Here is a 17,637-nt window from a genome sequence, read left to right on the forward strand (position 1 = left end):
GTGAATGTCAGATACACTCCTATTGTTCAAGTTCTTAGGAACACACACAAAATGCTGGAGGAACTCTGCAGGTCAGGCAGCATCCATGGAAAAAAGTACAGTCAACATTTCAGGCTGAGGCCCTTCGGCAGGACTGGAAAGATGCTGAGGAGTAGACGTAAAAGGTCAGGAATGAGGAGGGGAGAGAGAAACACAAGGTGATTGGTGAAGCCTGAAAGGGGAGGGATGAAGTAAAGGCTGGGAAGTTGGATGATGAAAGAGATACAGGGCAGGAGAAAGGGGAGAGGACAGAAGGCCAAGGAAGAAAGACAAGGGAGGAGGACAACTAAAGGGAGGTGATGGGTGGGCAAGGAAGTAAAGTGAAAGAGGGAAAAGAGTGGGCACTGGGAGAACCTCCCTCTGGTGCTCCTCCCCCTTCTCTTGCTTGTTCAAGCTCTTTGTTCCTTTCTGCAGTCTGGGTGTTGGCTCTCAAATTAGCTCAGTGGGATTGACAATTGACAAGACAGAGCCTCGCCAGTCAGATCAGTAGTGGTTTCTCTTGTGAAGTCTAAGCCAGGGAACACTGACCAATAAGTGCTGTAGCAGGGAGAAAATTGGTAATTATGGACAGAATTTTGGACCATTTTATCAAAATTCAACATTCCTTAGTGTAAGTCTTTACGAGCCAGTCTGGGTATTGCTAATATGCATGGAATTACACTCAAATATTTGTTGGCATTTTTAAGGAAGAGGGAAGTGAAAAATTAAATACAATTGACTTGTAAAGGTAGAAAGACATAATTATACACAATATTTCAAAGAAAATAATTCTTCAATGGAACAAGAAATGAATAATCCAAAAGCATTAATTTGAGATTAAGGACAAAATTACAGTTTGACTTACGTGTCAATGTTGTCTCCTTCCATCAATGATTGTACAGGTAGGTAACCTCTCTGTGGATGTTTGCTGAAGTACTGTTTGGTTCGGAACTTGTTTTTCAATGTTTTTGCAAAGTCTCGCACATTCTCTCCTGATGTTGTCTTGGAGAAAAACAGACGGATTTAGGTGCCAGCTGGCGTAATGCACACTTACTTCTTTTAATGGGATTGAATCTATGAGTGCTTTTTAAAATTCTGTTCAGGAATGTTGAAATTTATTTTGAAATAATCTCAGTTCAATTCACCTGAACACATATATATTCAACAAAATTGTTGTCAGTTTAAAGTTGACAAGAACACGGAAGAATTGTTGCATGGGCTGGCACTCTGGATGTCTATAGGATTGAACCTTTTATAACTAATTTTCAGATTTCATCTGTGACATTAGCAAACAATGCTGGGGCACCTTCAAATTTGGACATTCAGGAATAGAGGAGGAAGAAATCATTTTGAACCCACTGCATTTCCTTTAGCCAAGATTATTATTTTATCAGTGTTTTGGATCAAAATGTCCAGATAACCTGGACAAACAGTGAAGAGAGATCAAGGGAAAAAGAGAAAATACATATTAAAAAGATAGATCATAATGAAGATGCACAATAACCTAAAATTTCTCTGATGGATTCGGGTTGAGGATGGATTTGAGTCAAGAGTTCTTCATCACCAAGACTTTTATGAATATCAATATCAATCTTATCATAATTCAAAAGCTGCTTAAAATTAGGAGCAAGTGCAACAGACGAACTTAGGCAACAAAAACTTGAGATTTGATCATGATGCAGCACCAGAGATGGTGATAACCCCTGGATATTGATGGTGGTGCAGTTAGGAACAGGATTCTTTGTGAGCGTGTATATAAGGGAAGGCATATAATGTTACTTACAGGAGCACAGTACTCCATGATGGGATAGTGCAGTTTGTGACCCTTGCTTGCCCTTCCTGTCAAGAAACATGTTTGACAGATGTCAACATTAAACTGCTTCAGACTGCGGTACCTGAAGCAGAAAAGATAAGAAGTCAAAGCCAATTAGAGACAGGAATTAAACAAGAAACACAAAACAAATGAAAATTGATTCTGAATTAGACCATAAGACATAGGAGTAGAATTAGACCATTCAGCTCATTGAGTCTGCTCCATCATTCAATCATAGCTGATTTATTTTCCTCTCAACCCCATTCTCCTGCCTCTTTCAAAACCCTGGTGTAGCAATTTGATCCAAGTGTCTTATCTACCTTTGGACCTTCAGAAGAGAACAGAAGGTTTTATTGATAGGGTAGAATGAAAGAGATGGGAGAAGGCTATCATATAGTTGAAGCACTGATGTAGAACAGTTGGCCCCAGTGACCTATTGCTGTGTTAGCTATTCTTTGTAAATGAATGCATGTAAGGTTAAGAAGAGGTACAAAAGTAGAGCAAATAATAAGGGAAAAATGAGAAACATAAGATCTAGAGCTGCAGGGAGTGGAAGAACAAGAGCTGCTGTTCCATTAGCATTATCTCTAGTTGGAAGCCAGCTTTATTGGTACCAAACCTATGCACATGTAGAAACTTCTGTACAAGTTTGGTTTGCTTAAATTGTTACAATTGACACTGATGTGTGAAAGGCTGGTGTGGTACTGGGTGGGTTGCCCTTTAAGGATTTTTCTGCAAATGTTTCAATGTGACATTTTCTAGACACTCACGTTCTGGAGAAGAACCCCTGTATGAAATGCTGTTTTACCCATTATAATTTTGTCTTAAATTAGTTGCCTTTTCAAATTTAAGTGGTAGTCTATCCTCTGGTATCTTACTGAATGAGAGAAGATAATAAGACCATATGAATAATCCTAAACCTCAAGCTATTGTGTGGACAAATCAATTATAATGCTGGTATGTATACCTATGCTCATTAATTTACCCTGGACTGAAAGTGTCAGCCATTGCTAAGGAACAGTGGTATAAATCAGCGCACCATAAATTTCTCTTCACCATATTCAGAAGGTTTATTGCATCAGGGTGAAGGAAAGGAGAATTTAGCATACTTCTGTTTAATTGCATAGGCTACTGAAAAGAAAAGTTAACTAAAAAGATAATTATTGTATTTAATTACCTGAAGCCTTTGATTGGGCATTGTTTGCAGACGTGACATTTGGCTTGGTGTTTTGCAGCTTCAGCAGTTACTAAACGATGCAGGACTGGCAGCCAGACCATTGACTGGGGTTCCAGTCGCATCCATTCCAAGAAATGTGTGACCTCAATTACTGGCTCCTCATTAACCTAGAGGCAGAAGTAAATGACATGCTGCAGAAATTGTAAATGGCACAGTCATTGAGTCCAGATTGTGAAGATATTCTTCAAACCAGATTTTGTGATGGATATTAGCTCGACATGGGTTAAAATAAGGGTAAGCATAATATTAACTTTCAGTGTTATCAGAAGCATTATTTTTTTCAGTGTGCTGAGAGATGGTCACAACAGCAATTGCTGAAATTTCTGAATTCACTATTTTACACAACACAGAAATGTAGCACTGAAAATTCTCTGGCAACTTGGAAAATATGGAATGGAGGAGAAAATGTGTTCAAGAATTCTTTGGTTTAATATATTTTTGTGTCAATACAGAGGACATAATGAAACAGGTCTAGGTGGGGGGGGGGGGGGGAGAAAGAGCTGGGTTCATATCAGAACCAGTAAAGTAGGAAAAGAACATTATCTATAAAGTGATCTCTTCTGAGTGGAATCAGAATAGGAACAAAAGACTATGTACCCCTTAGTAATGCAGCCTAACCAAATTAACCCTTGGGATGATTCTCATCATCTCATCTCCAGCCTCAAAGCCTAGGGATCAAATCAGCTGCCCTGGTCCCTGATATTATTCTAGAAGGTACTATTTAGTTAGGGCATGCAATGATTTCACAATATATCCATCATTAAGAAAACAATTATATGATTTATCTCTATATGATAGCATAAGAAAACGATACCTATAAGAAATCTGTAATAGCTTCTGTAATAAATTGTATGTATATGTGCCTGTGAGCCCAACAAAAGATGATTGACTTCACATGCAGTTGACTTATGAATGATGGGTTACATTTGCTTGTGCAAGAACAAGAAGGGCAAATGCATGGCAGATGTAGACCTCAATTTTACCTTTACATTCCTCAGGAGTGCCATGGTAAGATTTCAGCCCACTCTCTGCACTCCTACGTGACTCCCACCTAGTTTATTTGCTTGGTGGGTTTTAACAATCAGCGCCCTGACAGTATTGCACAGGCAGGATGCAACCAGCTGATACCATCTGAGGAAAACTAGAAATAAATTAACCACTCTCCAGGGCTGAGAAGACAGAGAACCAAGTGGGAGAGTTCTTAAGATTAAAGACAGATTTAAAGTGTGAGGTCTCATGAGCGAAGAGGTGCCGAGTATGGGATCCCATCACCCACATCAAGGGGATTATAACTGTATCTATCTTGGTGGGGCCTGGGGAATTGGTGATATGGAGGCATTAAAGTAAATACAAACCCCATTTCCAGAAAAATTGGAATATTTTCCAAAATCCAATAAAAACAAAAATCTGTGATATGTTAATTCACGTGAACCTTTATTTAACTGACAAAAGTACAAAGAAAAAATTTTCAATAGTTTTACTGACCAACTTAATTGTATTTTGTAAATATACACAAATTTAGAATTTGATGTCTGCAACACACTCAAAAAAAGTTGGGACAGAGGCATGTTTACCATTGTGTTACATCACCTTTCCTTTTAATAACACTTTTTAATCATTTTGGAACTGAGGATGCTAATTGTAGTAGATTTGCAATTGGAAATTTTGTCCATTCTTGCTTGATATAAGACTTCAGCTGCTCAACAGTCCGTGGTCTCCGTTGTCTGATTCTCCTCTTCATGATGCGCCATACATTTTCAATAGGAGATAGATCTGGACTGGCAGCAGGCCAGTCAAGCACACGCACTCTGTGTCTACAAAGCCACGCTGTTGTAGCCCGTGCTGAATGTGGTCTGGCATTGTCCTGCTGAAATAAGCATGGACGTCCCGGGAAGAGACGTCGCCTTGATGGCAACATATGTCTCTCTAAAATCCTAATATATGCCTCAGAGTCAATGGTACCTTCACATACATGCAACTCACCCATGCCGTGGGCACTGATGCACCCCCATACCATCACAGATGCTGGCTTTTGCACCTTTCGCTAATAATAATCAGAATGGTCGTTTTCATCTTTGGCACAGAGAACTCAACACCCGTTTTTTCTGAAAACTAGCTGAAATGTGGACTCATCTGACCACAGCACACGGTTCCACAGTCTTTTGGTCCATCTGCGATGAGCTCGGGCCCAGAGAACTCACCGGTGTTTCTGTATAGAGTTGCTGTATGGCTTCCTCCTTGCGTAATACAGTTTCAAGTTGCATTTCTGGATGCAGCGATGGACTGTGTTAAGTGACAATGGTTTTCCGAAGTACTCCCGAGCCCAGGCGGCTATAATTGTCACAGTAACATGACGGTTTCTTAGGCAGTGCCGCCTGAGGGCTCGGAGATCACGCACATTCAACAGTGGTTTCCGACCTTGCCCTTTACGCACTGAGATGTCTCTGAATTCTCTGAATCTTTTCACAATATTATGTACTGTAGATGTTGAAAGACCTAAATTCTCTGCAATCTTGCGTTGGGAAATGTTCCTTTTGAACTGACTAACAATTCTCTCACGAATTTTGGCACAAAGGGGTGAGCCACGACCCATCCTTGCTTGCAAAGACTGAGCCTTTGATGGACGCTACTTTTATACCCAGTCATGATACCTCACCTGCTACCAATTAGCCTGCTTAATGTGGAGTCTTCCAAACTGGTGTTACTTGAATATTCTGTGCACTTTTCAATCTTATTTTAACTCTGTCTCAACTTTTGTTGAGTGTGTTGCAACCATCAAATTCTAAATTTGTGTATATTTACAAAATACAATTAAGTTGGTCAGTAAAACTATTGAAAATCTTTTCTTTGTACTATTGACAGTTAAATAAGGGTTCATGTGAATTAACAAATCACAGATTTTTGTTTTTATTGCATTTTGGAAAATATCCCAACTTTTCTGGAAATGGGGTTTGTACATTGCTATTATTGGTGTTATTAACAGTAGAATATCTTCATTCTTTGTAAAGGAGGGGAGGCTTCAGATTCATCGACCAGTTTTAGAAATGTCAACTTTTAGAAAGGATGGCCAATATGAAAGACAAAGAGAACTGCCTGAGTAAACAATGCAGGAGAAGCAAGAGGGAGTTGAATGGGCTTACTGCATTGAGGAGTTTAGAAGGCCTGTAGAGGTTTTCAAACAGATTGAACAGTACAGAGTAGTGAAAAAGGAACAAGAACTGTTGCTGGAACAACAACAAAATGTACGGATGTGCACGAAAGATAATGAAATCAAAGCAGGAACTAGAAGTACTGATTAGATTGGAATGCTCCTTAAAAGAAGACATTACATCTTCATTTTGGTTGTTCTGCAAATATAATCAAAGTATCTTTATTATCAAAGTATGTATATGCCACCATATATTACCCTGAGATTCACTTTCTTGCAGGCATTCACAGTAGAACAAAGAAATACAATAGAACCAATGAAAAACTACACACACACACACACACACACACACACACACAAACTGACAAGCAAGCGATGTGCAAATACAAAGAAAACAGATAATCAATCAATCAATTAAAAAATAACAAACATAAAAAGGTGGAAGAACTCAGCAGGTCAGGCAGATTCTATGAAAAGGAACAAAGAGTTGACGCTTCAGGCCAAGACTCCTCCATTAGTCCTGATGAAGAGTCTTGGCCCAAGATGTCGACTCCTCACTCCTCTCCATAGACCAACTGTTATCCATCACATGTCGGCAACTTTGAAACAGGTTAGCTTTTGCTCAGAGGATTTGCCTGGTAAGGTCTCCATGCTTAACAGTTTTCATGTGTGTCAACAGCTGAAACCCACATTTTCCCATTAGCTACTGTTAGTATGAAGTGATAGACTTCATTCTAAACTGCTTGTGCTTCTGTCTTCACACATAATAAAGGTAATAATTATTCTCCTTTTCAAGCGTGGACCCACAGTGGCTCAAACGCATCACCAGGATTCTGTTGCAGTGAGCTTTTGTTATGAGGGTAGAAAGCACTAAAGTGGTTTTGCAGGATTGAGGTGCAATTAGCTGGCTGTGTATCACAGAGAAAAGTTGGCATTGTTCATTTTTTCAGTAAAAAGAACCACACCTCAATAACACAGAAATAAGTCATAGAAACATAGAAAACCTACAGCACAATACAGAACCTTCGGCCTGTGAAATTGTGCCAAACATGTCCCTACCTTAGAAATTACTAGGCTTACCTATAGCCCTCTATTTTTCTAAGCTCCATGTACCTATCCAAAAGCCTCTTAAAAGACCCTATCGTATCTGCCCCCACCACCATTGCCTGCAGCCCATTCCACTCACTCACCACTCTCTGAGTAAAAAACTTACCCTTGACATCTCCTCTGTACCTACTCCCCAGCACCTTAAACCTGCGTCCTCTTGTGGCAACCATTTCAGCCCTGGGAAAAAGCCTCTGACTATCCACATGATCAATGTCTCTCATCATCTTATACACCTCTATCAGGTCACCTCTCATCCTCCGTCACTCCAATGAGAAAAGGCCGATTTCACTCGACCTATTCTCATAAGGCATACTCCCCAATCCAGGCAACATCCTTGTAAATCTCCTCTGAACCCTTTCTATGGTTTCCACATCCTTCCTGTAGTGAGGCGACCAGAACTGAGCACAGTACTCCAAGTGGGGTCTAACCAGGGTCCTATATAGCTGCAACATTACCTCTCAGCTCTTAAATTCAATTCCACGATTGATGAAGGCAAATACACCGTACGCCTTCTTAGCCACAGAGCCAACCTGCGCAGCTGCTTTGAGTGTCCTATGGACTCCGACTCCAAGATCCTTCTGATCCTCCACACTACCTAGAGTCTTACCATTAATACTATATTCTGCCATCATATTAGACCTACCAAAATGAACCATTTCACACTTATCTGGGTTGAACTCCATCTGCCACTTCTCAGCCCAGGTTTGCATCCTATCAATGTCCTGCTGTAACCTCTGACAGCCCTCCACACTATCCACAACATCTTCAACCTTTGTGTAATTAGCAAACTTACTAACCCATCCCTCCACTTCCTCATCCAGGTCATTTATAAAATCACGAAGAGTAAGGGTCCCAGAACATATCCCTGAGGCACTCCACTGGTGACCAACCTCCATGCAGAATATGACCCGTCTACAATCACTCTTTGCCTTCTGTGGGCAAACCAATTCTGGATCCACAAAGCAATGTCCCCTTGGATCCCATGCCTCTTTACTTTCTCAATAAGCCTTGCATGGGGTACCTTATCAAGTGCCTTGCTGAAATCCATATACACTACATCTACTGCTCTTACTTCATCAATGTGTTTAGTCATATCCTCAAAAGATTCAATCAGGCTCGTAAGGCATAGCCTGCCCTTGACAAAGCCATGCTGACTACTCCTAATCATATCATACCTCTCCAAATGTTCATAAATTCTGCCTCTCAGGATCTTCTCCATCAACTTACCAACCACTGAGGTAAAATTCACTGGTCTATAATTTCCTGGGCTATCTTTACTTCCTGTTTTGAATAAAGGAACAATATCCGCAACCCTCCAATCCTCGGGAACCTCTCCCGTCCCCATTGATGATGCAAAGATCATCGCTAGAGGCTCAGCAATCTCCTCCCTTGCCTCCCACAGTAGCCTGGGGTACATCTCATGGGTCCTGGCGACTTACCCAATTTGGTGCTTTCCAAAAACTCCAGCACATCTTCTTTCTTAATATCTATGTGCTCAAGCTTTACAGTCTGCTGAAAGTCATCACTACAATCACCAAGGTCCTTTTCCATAGTGAATATAGAAGTAAAGTATTCATTAAGTACCTCTGCTATTTCCTTCGGTTCCATACACACCTTCCCATTGTCACACTTGATAGGTTCTATTCTTTCATGTTTTATCCTCTTGCTCTTCACATACTTGTAGAATGTCTTGGTGTTTTCCATAATCCTGCCCACCAAGGCCTTTTCATAGCCCCTTCTGGCTCTCCTAATTTCCTTAAGCTCCTTCCTATTAGCCTTATAATCTTCTAGATCTCTAACATTACCTAGCTCTCTGAACCTTTTGTAAGCTTTTATTTTCTCCTTGACTAAATTTATTACAGCTGTTGTACACCACGGTTCCTGTACCCTACCATAACTCTCTGTCTCATTGGAACGTACCTATGCAGAACTCCACACAAATATCCCCTGAATATTTGCCACATTTCTTCTGTACTTTTCCCTGAGAACATCTGTTTCCAATTTAAGCCTCCAATTTCCTGCCTGATAGCCTCATAATTCCCCTTACTCCAATTAAATGCTTTTCTAACTTGTCTGTTCTTATCTCTCTCCAATGCTATTGTAAAGGAGATAGAATTATGATCACTATCTCCAAAATGCTCTCCCACTGAGAGATCTGACACCTGACCAGGTTCATTTCCCAATACCAAATCAAGTACAGATGCTCCTCTTGTATGCTTATCTACATATTGTGTCAGGAAACCTTCCTGAACACACCTAACAAACTCCACCCCATCTAAACCCCTTGCTCTAGGGAAATGCCAATCGATATTTGGGAAATTAAAATCTTCCATCATGACAACTCTGTTATTATTACACCTTTCCAGGATCTGTTTCCCTATCTACTCCTCAATATCCCTGTTACTATTGGGCGGCCTATAAAAAGCACCCAGTAAAGTTATTGACCCCTTCCTGTTCCTAACCTCCACCCACAGAAACTCTGCAGACAATCCCTCCAAGTCTTCAAAACTACAAACTGAAATCAAATATACCAGTGATCTAAGGAAAAGATAATAGTCATTTTCATTGCAAAGTCCAATATATTTCATTAAAAGTGAAGATAAGTCTATTTTCATTCTGAATCTAGGAAGCACATCCATTCCATTTTGGTTCCATTCCACAGAAGGAACAGTTTTCGCGTTTAACTCCCAGAATATTCAGTTTGGTGTGAAACTGATTGCATCATTAATTTGACTGATAATTAAAATTAAGGTAAAAGAGTGATAAGACACTAGAGGCTGGGTTGCAATTAAAATGAACAAATCTCAGACAAGTCTTGTGAGGTGTAAATATTCCCACAAAATTATTCCGCCCCTCATTTCTCAATCATCCCATTTCCTCCCAGCCCGCCCTTCCTCCTTACCGCAATCCACCTCCTGAATGGAAAAATGCTCACAGCAGACTTACAAACCGGAAGCAGCTCCTGACACTGGGCTCCACATTGCTTCCTCCGAATGCTGCCACCTCGCCCAGCTGGCGGGGGATCTGAATGGCTTCATGCAGGAGAAGGCTGAGGTGTCGCTGATCACACAGATTGGTTGAGCTGCTCACTTGCTTGTACAAGTCTATGGAGGGAAATAATATTTAATCAATTATATTAATGAAGAAATTAACTTTAGAAATTTAAAATGTATTGGTTTTCTTCAGGAGAGGGATAGACAGAAGAAAAATAGGACCATAAATTAAAGTAGTGCTTCTAAGGAACACAATGTGCTCTGAAACATTGAATAGTTATTGAAGTATTTCAGAAGGACAGTTGTTACAATAAATGGAAGATGGAACACTCTCAAATTAAACTATTTGGTTTATTTGCTCTTAAGCCTCTCCTAAATCTATATGCTAACCATCCTTCGAGGAAGGCCCATGTTCAGCTCTGGGGAAGCAGCTGTTCTGCGACAATGTTCTTTCCTTCTTGATCACTACAGTGTCAGAATCTAAAAATTAGCTGGGGAGCTCCTTATGTGAGCTGCTTGCATTGCACCAAAAAAATGCAATATGGGTGGGCAATTACTTTTTATAATTACCTTCTTGTGACTATTTTGCAACAGAACTTTGTTTCTGCACGAGTTACTTGAGGCAAATATTTGTATATTAAATTTAAAGTTAATTAAAGCATTTAATGTTATTTTATTTCAGCATAAACAGTAAGGAAAGACTTGCCCTTATTCAACATCCTGTCACGGCTTTCAGTACTGTTTGCAGTGAGGCTACTGGCTATGCAGGTTAAGGGCGATAGCCATTCTCCACACAGAATGATCCTGTGATTAGCAGAAAGATTAGTGTTCTTTGTGTAGTTTGTTGCTCTTTGTGTGAAAGTTTAACGTATACCAGAATAACTAAAAAGTCCTGAGTCTGGTAAAACATACAAAGGAAGACTTAGTTCAGTATAACTTCACTTGGTGCATTTGGATGCAATGGGAAGATAGCTAGTGAAGTTACATTGAAAATAATGCATTGTATAAGGAGCATTTTGAGATCTTTTGGGAAAAGGTGATAAAGATGTTAATAAACCCAAGCCTTCCCTTCCATCTTTGTGTCTGATATTTACACTGATATTTCTCTTCCACCTCTGCATTGCACAGAGTTATAATTCCAGTTTTGAAGGACAATGCTCGAATCTTGCCATTGCGACCACTAGAGGAGCGAAAGAACAAAATTAATGAAAGAAGTAGAAACAATATACATTGAAAAACAGTTGAAGGAAATGAAAACCTGTTTGCATTTTTCAAAATTGACCATGTCTTTCGAAGTTTTCAAAACTGAAATGCTGAGCAACCAAATTCTCGCAAGAATTTACACAACTTTTCTCTCTCAGCCTGATCTATGACTCCGTAGGATGTGAGCTAGCTGAATCAAGAGCCCTTTGGCATGAGCTGTGATAATAAATGGTGCTGATGTTTCTGACTGTTGTAAACATCACCCCAGGTCTGCAACATCATCGTCCCACATTCACATAATGTTGGATGGCAATTGGAGTGGGAAATTTGACAAGTTTCTGCTAATTAGCCCATTGGATCTCAATCTCTATTCAAGACACCTAGAGGAAAATTTGCAGTCAAATCTGGGAACTTTCTGATATTTACGGTTCATTATGGAATTGAATTATTAAGGTTCTATGAAGTGTCAGATGAGATGTGATAGAATACAGTTCTTTTACTGCAGGAAACCAACCCCAGGGATGGTTCAAATATGTATTATGCAAATGCCTGTTCCTTATTTAAAATTCAGGAATAAAGATAAACCTGCTTTACAGTTCATGTGCAACATTTAAATTTGTTCTTCTGTAATTGAGATTTCTTCTGCATGGTGCGCAAACTTGAACCGGTGGTGATAAATCCCAGCAAACAGATTCTGCACAGCTGACTGCAATTCCTGGGATTCACTGCGGGTGAGTGAAAGATTCAGCATAGGAAGCCAAGCTCACTCCTAGCAACTTATCCAATGGGGAACAGCCTATGTGAGGGAATTAATATTAGCATAACTTAATGATATATTCATTAGTACAAAATCATCGGTGCTTTCCTTTGTTAATGACACTCAATTAGGAATTCAAATGCACAATCTTGGCTTTTTTTTTCCAATGATGTAACTGAAGAATGGTCCACAGAGGAGAGGAGAGGGCTGTTGTCCTGTCAGGAGTGTGACAATGAACAGTTCCAGCATGTGAAAAGTTCTATCACTGCATCACGATATACAGAATGCTGGCACTCCCCGTGCAATGCTCAACCTGTTCCGTGTATGGACATCACTGTGCAATGGTTTTTCCTGTGCAGGACCGGACTGGAATGCCTCTCCTTGTATTCTGCTGGCTTTCTCTGCATTGCACAAACTTTATTTCCACCACAGTTATTGCAGGTGCCCTTGGCTCTCCTACCTTCTCAACCCACAGGACATTGGAGGCTTTGATAGTTGCTCACCATCTCTTCCCTTCCCCCAAGGTGATAATGCAGGCCCAGATGCATACCACTACTCTCATACTGTACTTCCAACAATCACATCAAAAATAAAGGCTCTGATTCTACCCTTCATCCACACTCCTACATGTGGAAGGGTCAAAATAATGAGAATTCAAACTTACAAATTCCTTGCAGTGCTCAAAAGGCAGTGGAGAATCTTCATCCTGGTTGAGGGTTCTAGAACCAAGGGTGACAGTTTCAAATAAGGGGTTAGCTATACAGAGCCAACATGAAGAGATATTTCTTCATGCAGAGGTCTGGAATTCTCTGTAATGGAGGGTTAAAGAGTTTCTATCAGTGAGATCACTGAGCAGGAGCACAGGGACCAAATGACCTATCCCTTATGTTCGGATGTTATCCACTCCTTCCTGCCTCAGTTCTTCCCCACCATTTACTGGCCTCAGCACAGGCACAATCAGGCCTATGGCATCTGATCCTCCTGACTACTTGAACCTCGACTTGGAACCGGGCACTGGTCGCACGCTTTCAACCAGGAAGGCATGCAACCAAAGTTCGCTGTGCCCAACTGTCACGTATTTTTGGTGCATTTCTAATTTTTTTGGTTTCTGCTTCTAAACTACTTTTGTTGCCTTCTTTTACAGGCCAGGATTAGAAATTAGTGCAGGGAAGTCCTTCTCATTTCAAGTCAACATTTCATTCCAGTCAGGTACAGCATGATTCGTTTATGAAGTGATGCTGCTACTGAACCTTCTCATCAAATTCTCCCCAGGTGAGACACAAGGCCTGCTTGGAACAAAATCATTTCTGGACTCCTCCACAAACTAGATGTACTGACATAGTCAAATAAGCTGAAATTTTCAAATGGAAGAAGGACACTACTGTGGCTGACAAGTGAAGTCAGAGCCAAAGTAAAAGCAAAAGAGAGGGCATACAAGGATGCCAAAGCCAGTGGGAATCTAGAGGATTGGGAAGCTTTAAAAACTTGCAGAAGGAAACTAAGAAGGTCATTAGGAAGGAAAAGATGAATTATGAAAGGAAGCTGGCAACTAATATCAAAGAAGATACTAAAAGCTTTTTTAAGTCTATAAAGAGTAAAAGAGCGTCGAGGGTAGATACAGGACCAATACAAAATGACGCTGGAGATATTGTAATAAAAGACGCAGAGATGACAGAGGAACTGAATGCGTATTTTGCCTCAGTCTTCACAGTGGAAGACATCCGCAGTATACCAGACATTCAAGAGTGTCAGGAAAGTGAAGTATGTGCAGTGAAAGTTACGATTGAGAAGGTGATCAGGAAGCTTAATGGTCTGAGGGTGGATAAATCTCCTGGACCTGATGGAATGCACCCTCGGGTTCTGAAGGAAGTAGCTGGAGAGATTGTGAAGGCTTTAACAATGATCTTTCAAGAATCGATAGGTTCTGGCATTGTACCAGATGACTGGAAAATTGCAAAGGTTACTCAGCTATTTAAGAAGGGTGGGAGGCAGCAGAAAGGAAACTATAGACGTGTTAGCCTGACATCAGTGTTTGGGAAGCTGTTGGAATCTATTGCTAGGGATGAGATTACAGAGTACCTGGAGGCACATGACAAAATAGGACAAAGCCAGCATGGTTTCATGAAATGAAAACCCTGTCTGACAAACTTACTGCAATTGTTTGAGGAAATTACAAGCAAGGTAGACAAAGGAGATGTAGTAGATGTGGTGTACTCGGATTTTCTGAAGGCCTTTGACAAGGTGCCACACATGAGGCTGCTTAGCAAGATAAGAGCCCTGGAATTACAGGGAAGTTACTAGCATGGGTGGAGCATTGGCTGATCGGCAGAAAACAGAGAGTGGGAATAAAGGGATCCTATTTATCCTGGCTGCTGGTTACCTGTGGAGTTCCACAGGGGTCGGTGTTGGGACTGCTGCTTTTTACGATGTATGTCAATGATTTGGACTATGGGATTAATGGATTTGTGGCCAAATTTGCTGATGATACAAAGATAGGTTGAGGAGTGAGTAGTGTTGAGGAAATGGAGAGCCTGCAGAGAGACATAGATAGTTTAGGGGAATGGTAAATGAGGTGGAAAATGAAATACAATGTTAGAAAATGTATGGTCATGCACATTGGTGGAAGAAATAAACAGGCAGACTATTATTTAGATGGGGAGAGAATTCAAAATGCAGAGATGAAAAGGGACTTGGGAGTCCTTGTGCAGGATACCCTAAAGGTTAACCTGCAGGTTGAGTTGGTGGTAAAGAAGATGAATGCAACGTTGGCATTCATTTCTAGAGGTATAGAATATAAGAGCAGGGATGTGATGTTGAGGCTCTATAAGGCACTCATGAGACCATACTTGGAGTATTGTGTGCAGTTTTGGGCTCCTTATTTTAGAAATATATTCTGACGTTGGAGAGGTTTTGGAGTAGATTCATGAGAATGATTCCAGAAATGAAAAGGTTACTGTATGTGGAATGTCTGGCAGCTCTTGGGCTGTATTCCCTGGAGTTCAGGAGAATGAGGGGGGATCTCATAGAAACATTCCGAATGTTAAAAGGCCTGAACAGATTAAATATGGCAAGGTTATTTCCCATAATAGGGGAGTCTAGGACAAGAAGGCATGACTTCAGGAAAGAAGTACGTCCATTTAGAACAGAGATGCAGAGGAATTACTTTAGTCAGAGGGTGGTAAATCTATGGAATTTGTTGCCACGAGTGGCTGTGGAGGCCAAGTCATTGGGTATATTTAAGGCAGAGATAGACAGGATCTTGATTAGCCAGGGCATCAAAGGGTATGAGGAGAAGGCAGGGGAGTGGGGATGACTGGAAGAATTGGATCAGCCCATAATTGAATGGCAGAGCAGACTTGATGGGCTGAATGGCCTACTTCTGCTGCTGTACCTTATGGTATTATGGTCTTATCTAATTTTTATCCTTGAACAGCACCTTTTACTCTATGCTAGTCTAATATTCCACATAGTAAAATGCCACCCCTGTACCTCCTTGCCAACTTAATGTTAAATTACAAACAGATTTCTGAGTAGATTTGAACCGAAGCACTCAAAATTCATTTTGTGTTATTCTTATTGTAACCAGCACATCAGTTAAGCTGGCATCCATGCCAGCAAGCCAGTGCTGGGTCTGGCTTGTCAGTTGAGTCAAACTGGTTCTAAATTCTTGCTTTCCCAAACCAATCTTAGTTTCAATCACTGGTGTGGGGCTGAGCTACAATACCATTTTCTGCCCTGGTTTCCTAGTTGCCTCAGCAAGATTTTCTCAGTGTGCAAAGGTGCAGTGGGAAGTTTCAACACCATAATAGCAATCCCATTGGGATGAGTGGGAGAAATAGGATGTTGGTAGAAAGGTAAGTTGAAGTTTAAAACAAAATATTTAAGTTGTTTTTAATGGCTTGGTTGTTCTTAAGTGAGCTTTTACTATGTTAATCATCTAACATTTTGAACACATTACAAGGTTGCTGGCCTACTGAATGAAAAGGATTTAGAGGGTTTATGAGTTATTCTATATGGCTGTGCAGTCACCTGTGCTAAATCAGCAGCTGTTCTGTAGTCTGACTAGAGAAAAATGGACCTGGGAGCCATTTTTGGAAAAGTCCAAGGGATAGATAGGCAGTGATTTTGGAGCAACAAAGGATCTTCTCCAGTATTTTATATTTACTAGAATCATTTTGTGCAATATAATGTGCTGTCATCTGTGTTCAACATTGCTAAGGAGTAAATGGTACGAGAAGGTGTGAAATTTAAACCTACTTGTCATATACATTGAGAAGCCAGTTAAGACACATGTCCACAGAGAGAGGCACGTTCACAATGATTCCACGCTCCTGTTCGAGGTGATCGTACATTGTAGTGAGGCACTGGATGATTTCCAGAACATCGATTGTCTGGTCACTCTGTTGTAGTTTGTATTGACTGAAGATATCCGAGGCGCTGCTTATGCTTAACAGGTCCACTAACAGAGAACAGTGAAGAAATAAACAACACAAACTTTCCAACAACAATGCAATGTTACTATTTTCAGTAAAACATGCCTAGCGAGATAATAATTTGTCCATTTAGAAGGAATTAATTAGAGATATTTTAATTATATAATTTTAACAATTCAGTCTTTTCCAGTTTGGGTTCTTTGCCCTGCTCCTTTGATGGATAACCTAGAGAGAGCATGGCTCATAAAAGTAAGGCACTGCTATATAGTGCATCTGAAGGTCAGTTCCACCTCATACTTCAGTACTCCATAGAAAAGTTTTCACTTGATGCAACTGAGTAACACAAGTAATATTGGTACAACACCCCACATCTTATCACCAACAACTCCAGTGGATGAACAGGCTCTGATGTAAAATGGACTGGTGTGTGGCTATCACCAATTTTACTGTTTCACAGTGAGAACAAACAATGAATGCTTCTGCTTTATTAAGTTTTCAGCTGCTCTTGATGGGCACTGAGTAAGTACAGGAGAGCAGTGCTCAAAGTGATCGTTTGATCAGAGCATCACTATATTTAAGGCTTAACTTTAAAGTACAAGCAATACTAACATTCAGAAAAAAGTTTTAAGTTAGAGGGGTAAAGACAATTCATACATTGAAAGAGTACAGAAAAAACTTACAAGGATGTTACTGAGATTTGAGGACCTGAGTTATGGGGAAAGATTGAAACAAGGTAACTGGAGACTAGGAGCAACTTATCGAAGAGCAACCAATCCTGCCGAAGGTTTTCAGTCCAAAATGTCAACTGTACTCTTTTCCTGGATGCTGCCCAGCCTGCTGAGTTCCTCCAGCATTTTGTGTGCATTGCTCAGATTTCCCGCATCTGCAGATTTTCTCTTCTTCGCAACTGGTTGAGGCTGGCCAGTTC

General features: G+C 40.5%; 1 protein-coding gene across 10 annotated transcripts in view; it reads right to left on the reverse strand.

The window, feature by feature from the left end:
* drp2 (dystrophin related protein 2) overlaps positions 1–17,637 on the reverse strand; it is a 400,551-nt gene that overhangs the window by 32,703 nt on the left and 350,211 nt on the right. For 9 of the 10 annotated variants that reach the window (XM_073058375.1, XM_073058376.1, XM_073058378.1 and 6 more), the window contains 6 exons: positions 16,534–16,735; positions 11,411–11,496; positions 10,270–10,427; positions 3,009–3,175; positions 1,802–1,913; positions 884–1,020 (listed from right to left, as the gene is read on the reverse strand). In XM_073058375.1, the coding sequence (XP_072914476.1) occupies positions 884–1,020; positions 1,802–1,913; positions 3,009–3,175; positions 10,270–10,427; positions 11,411–11,496; positions 16,534–16,735 (862 nt within the window). Of the gene's footprint in view, positions 1–879; positions 1,021–1,801; positions 1,914–3,008; positions 3,176–10,269; positions 10,428–11,410; positions 11,497–16,533; positions 16,736–17,637 lie in introns of those variants that run through there. The other variant, XM_073058381.1, reaches the window with a different exon arrangement.

This window comes from Hemitrygon akajei, chromosome 10 (genome assembly GCF_048418815.1).
Source record: "Hemitrygon akajei chromosome 10, sHemAka1.3, whole genome shotgun sequence".
Lineage (NCBI taxonomy): Eukaryota > Metazoa > Chordata > Chondrichthyes > Myliobatiformes > Dasyatidae > Hemitrygon > Hemitrygon akajei.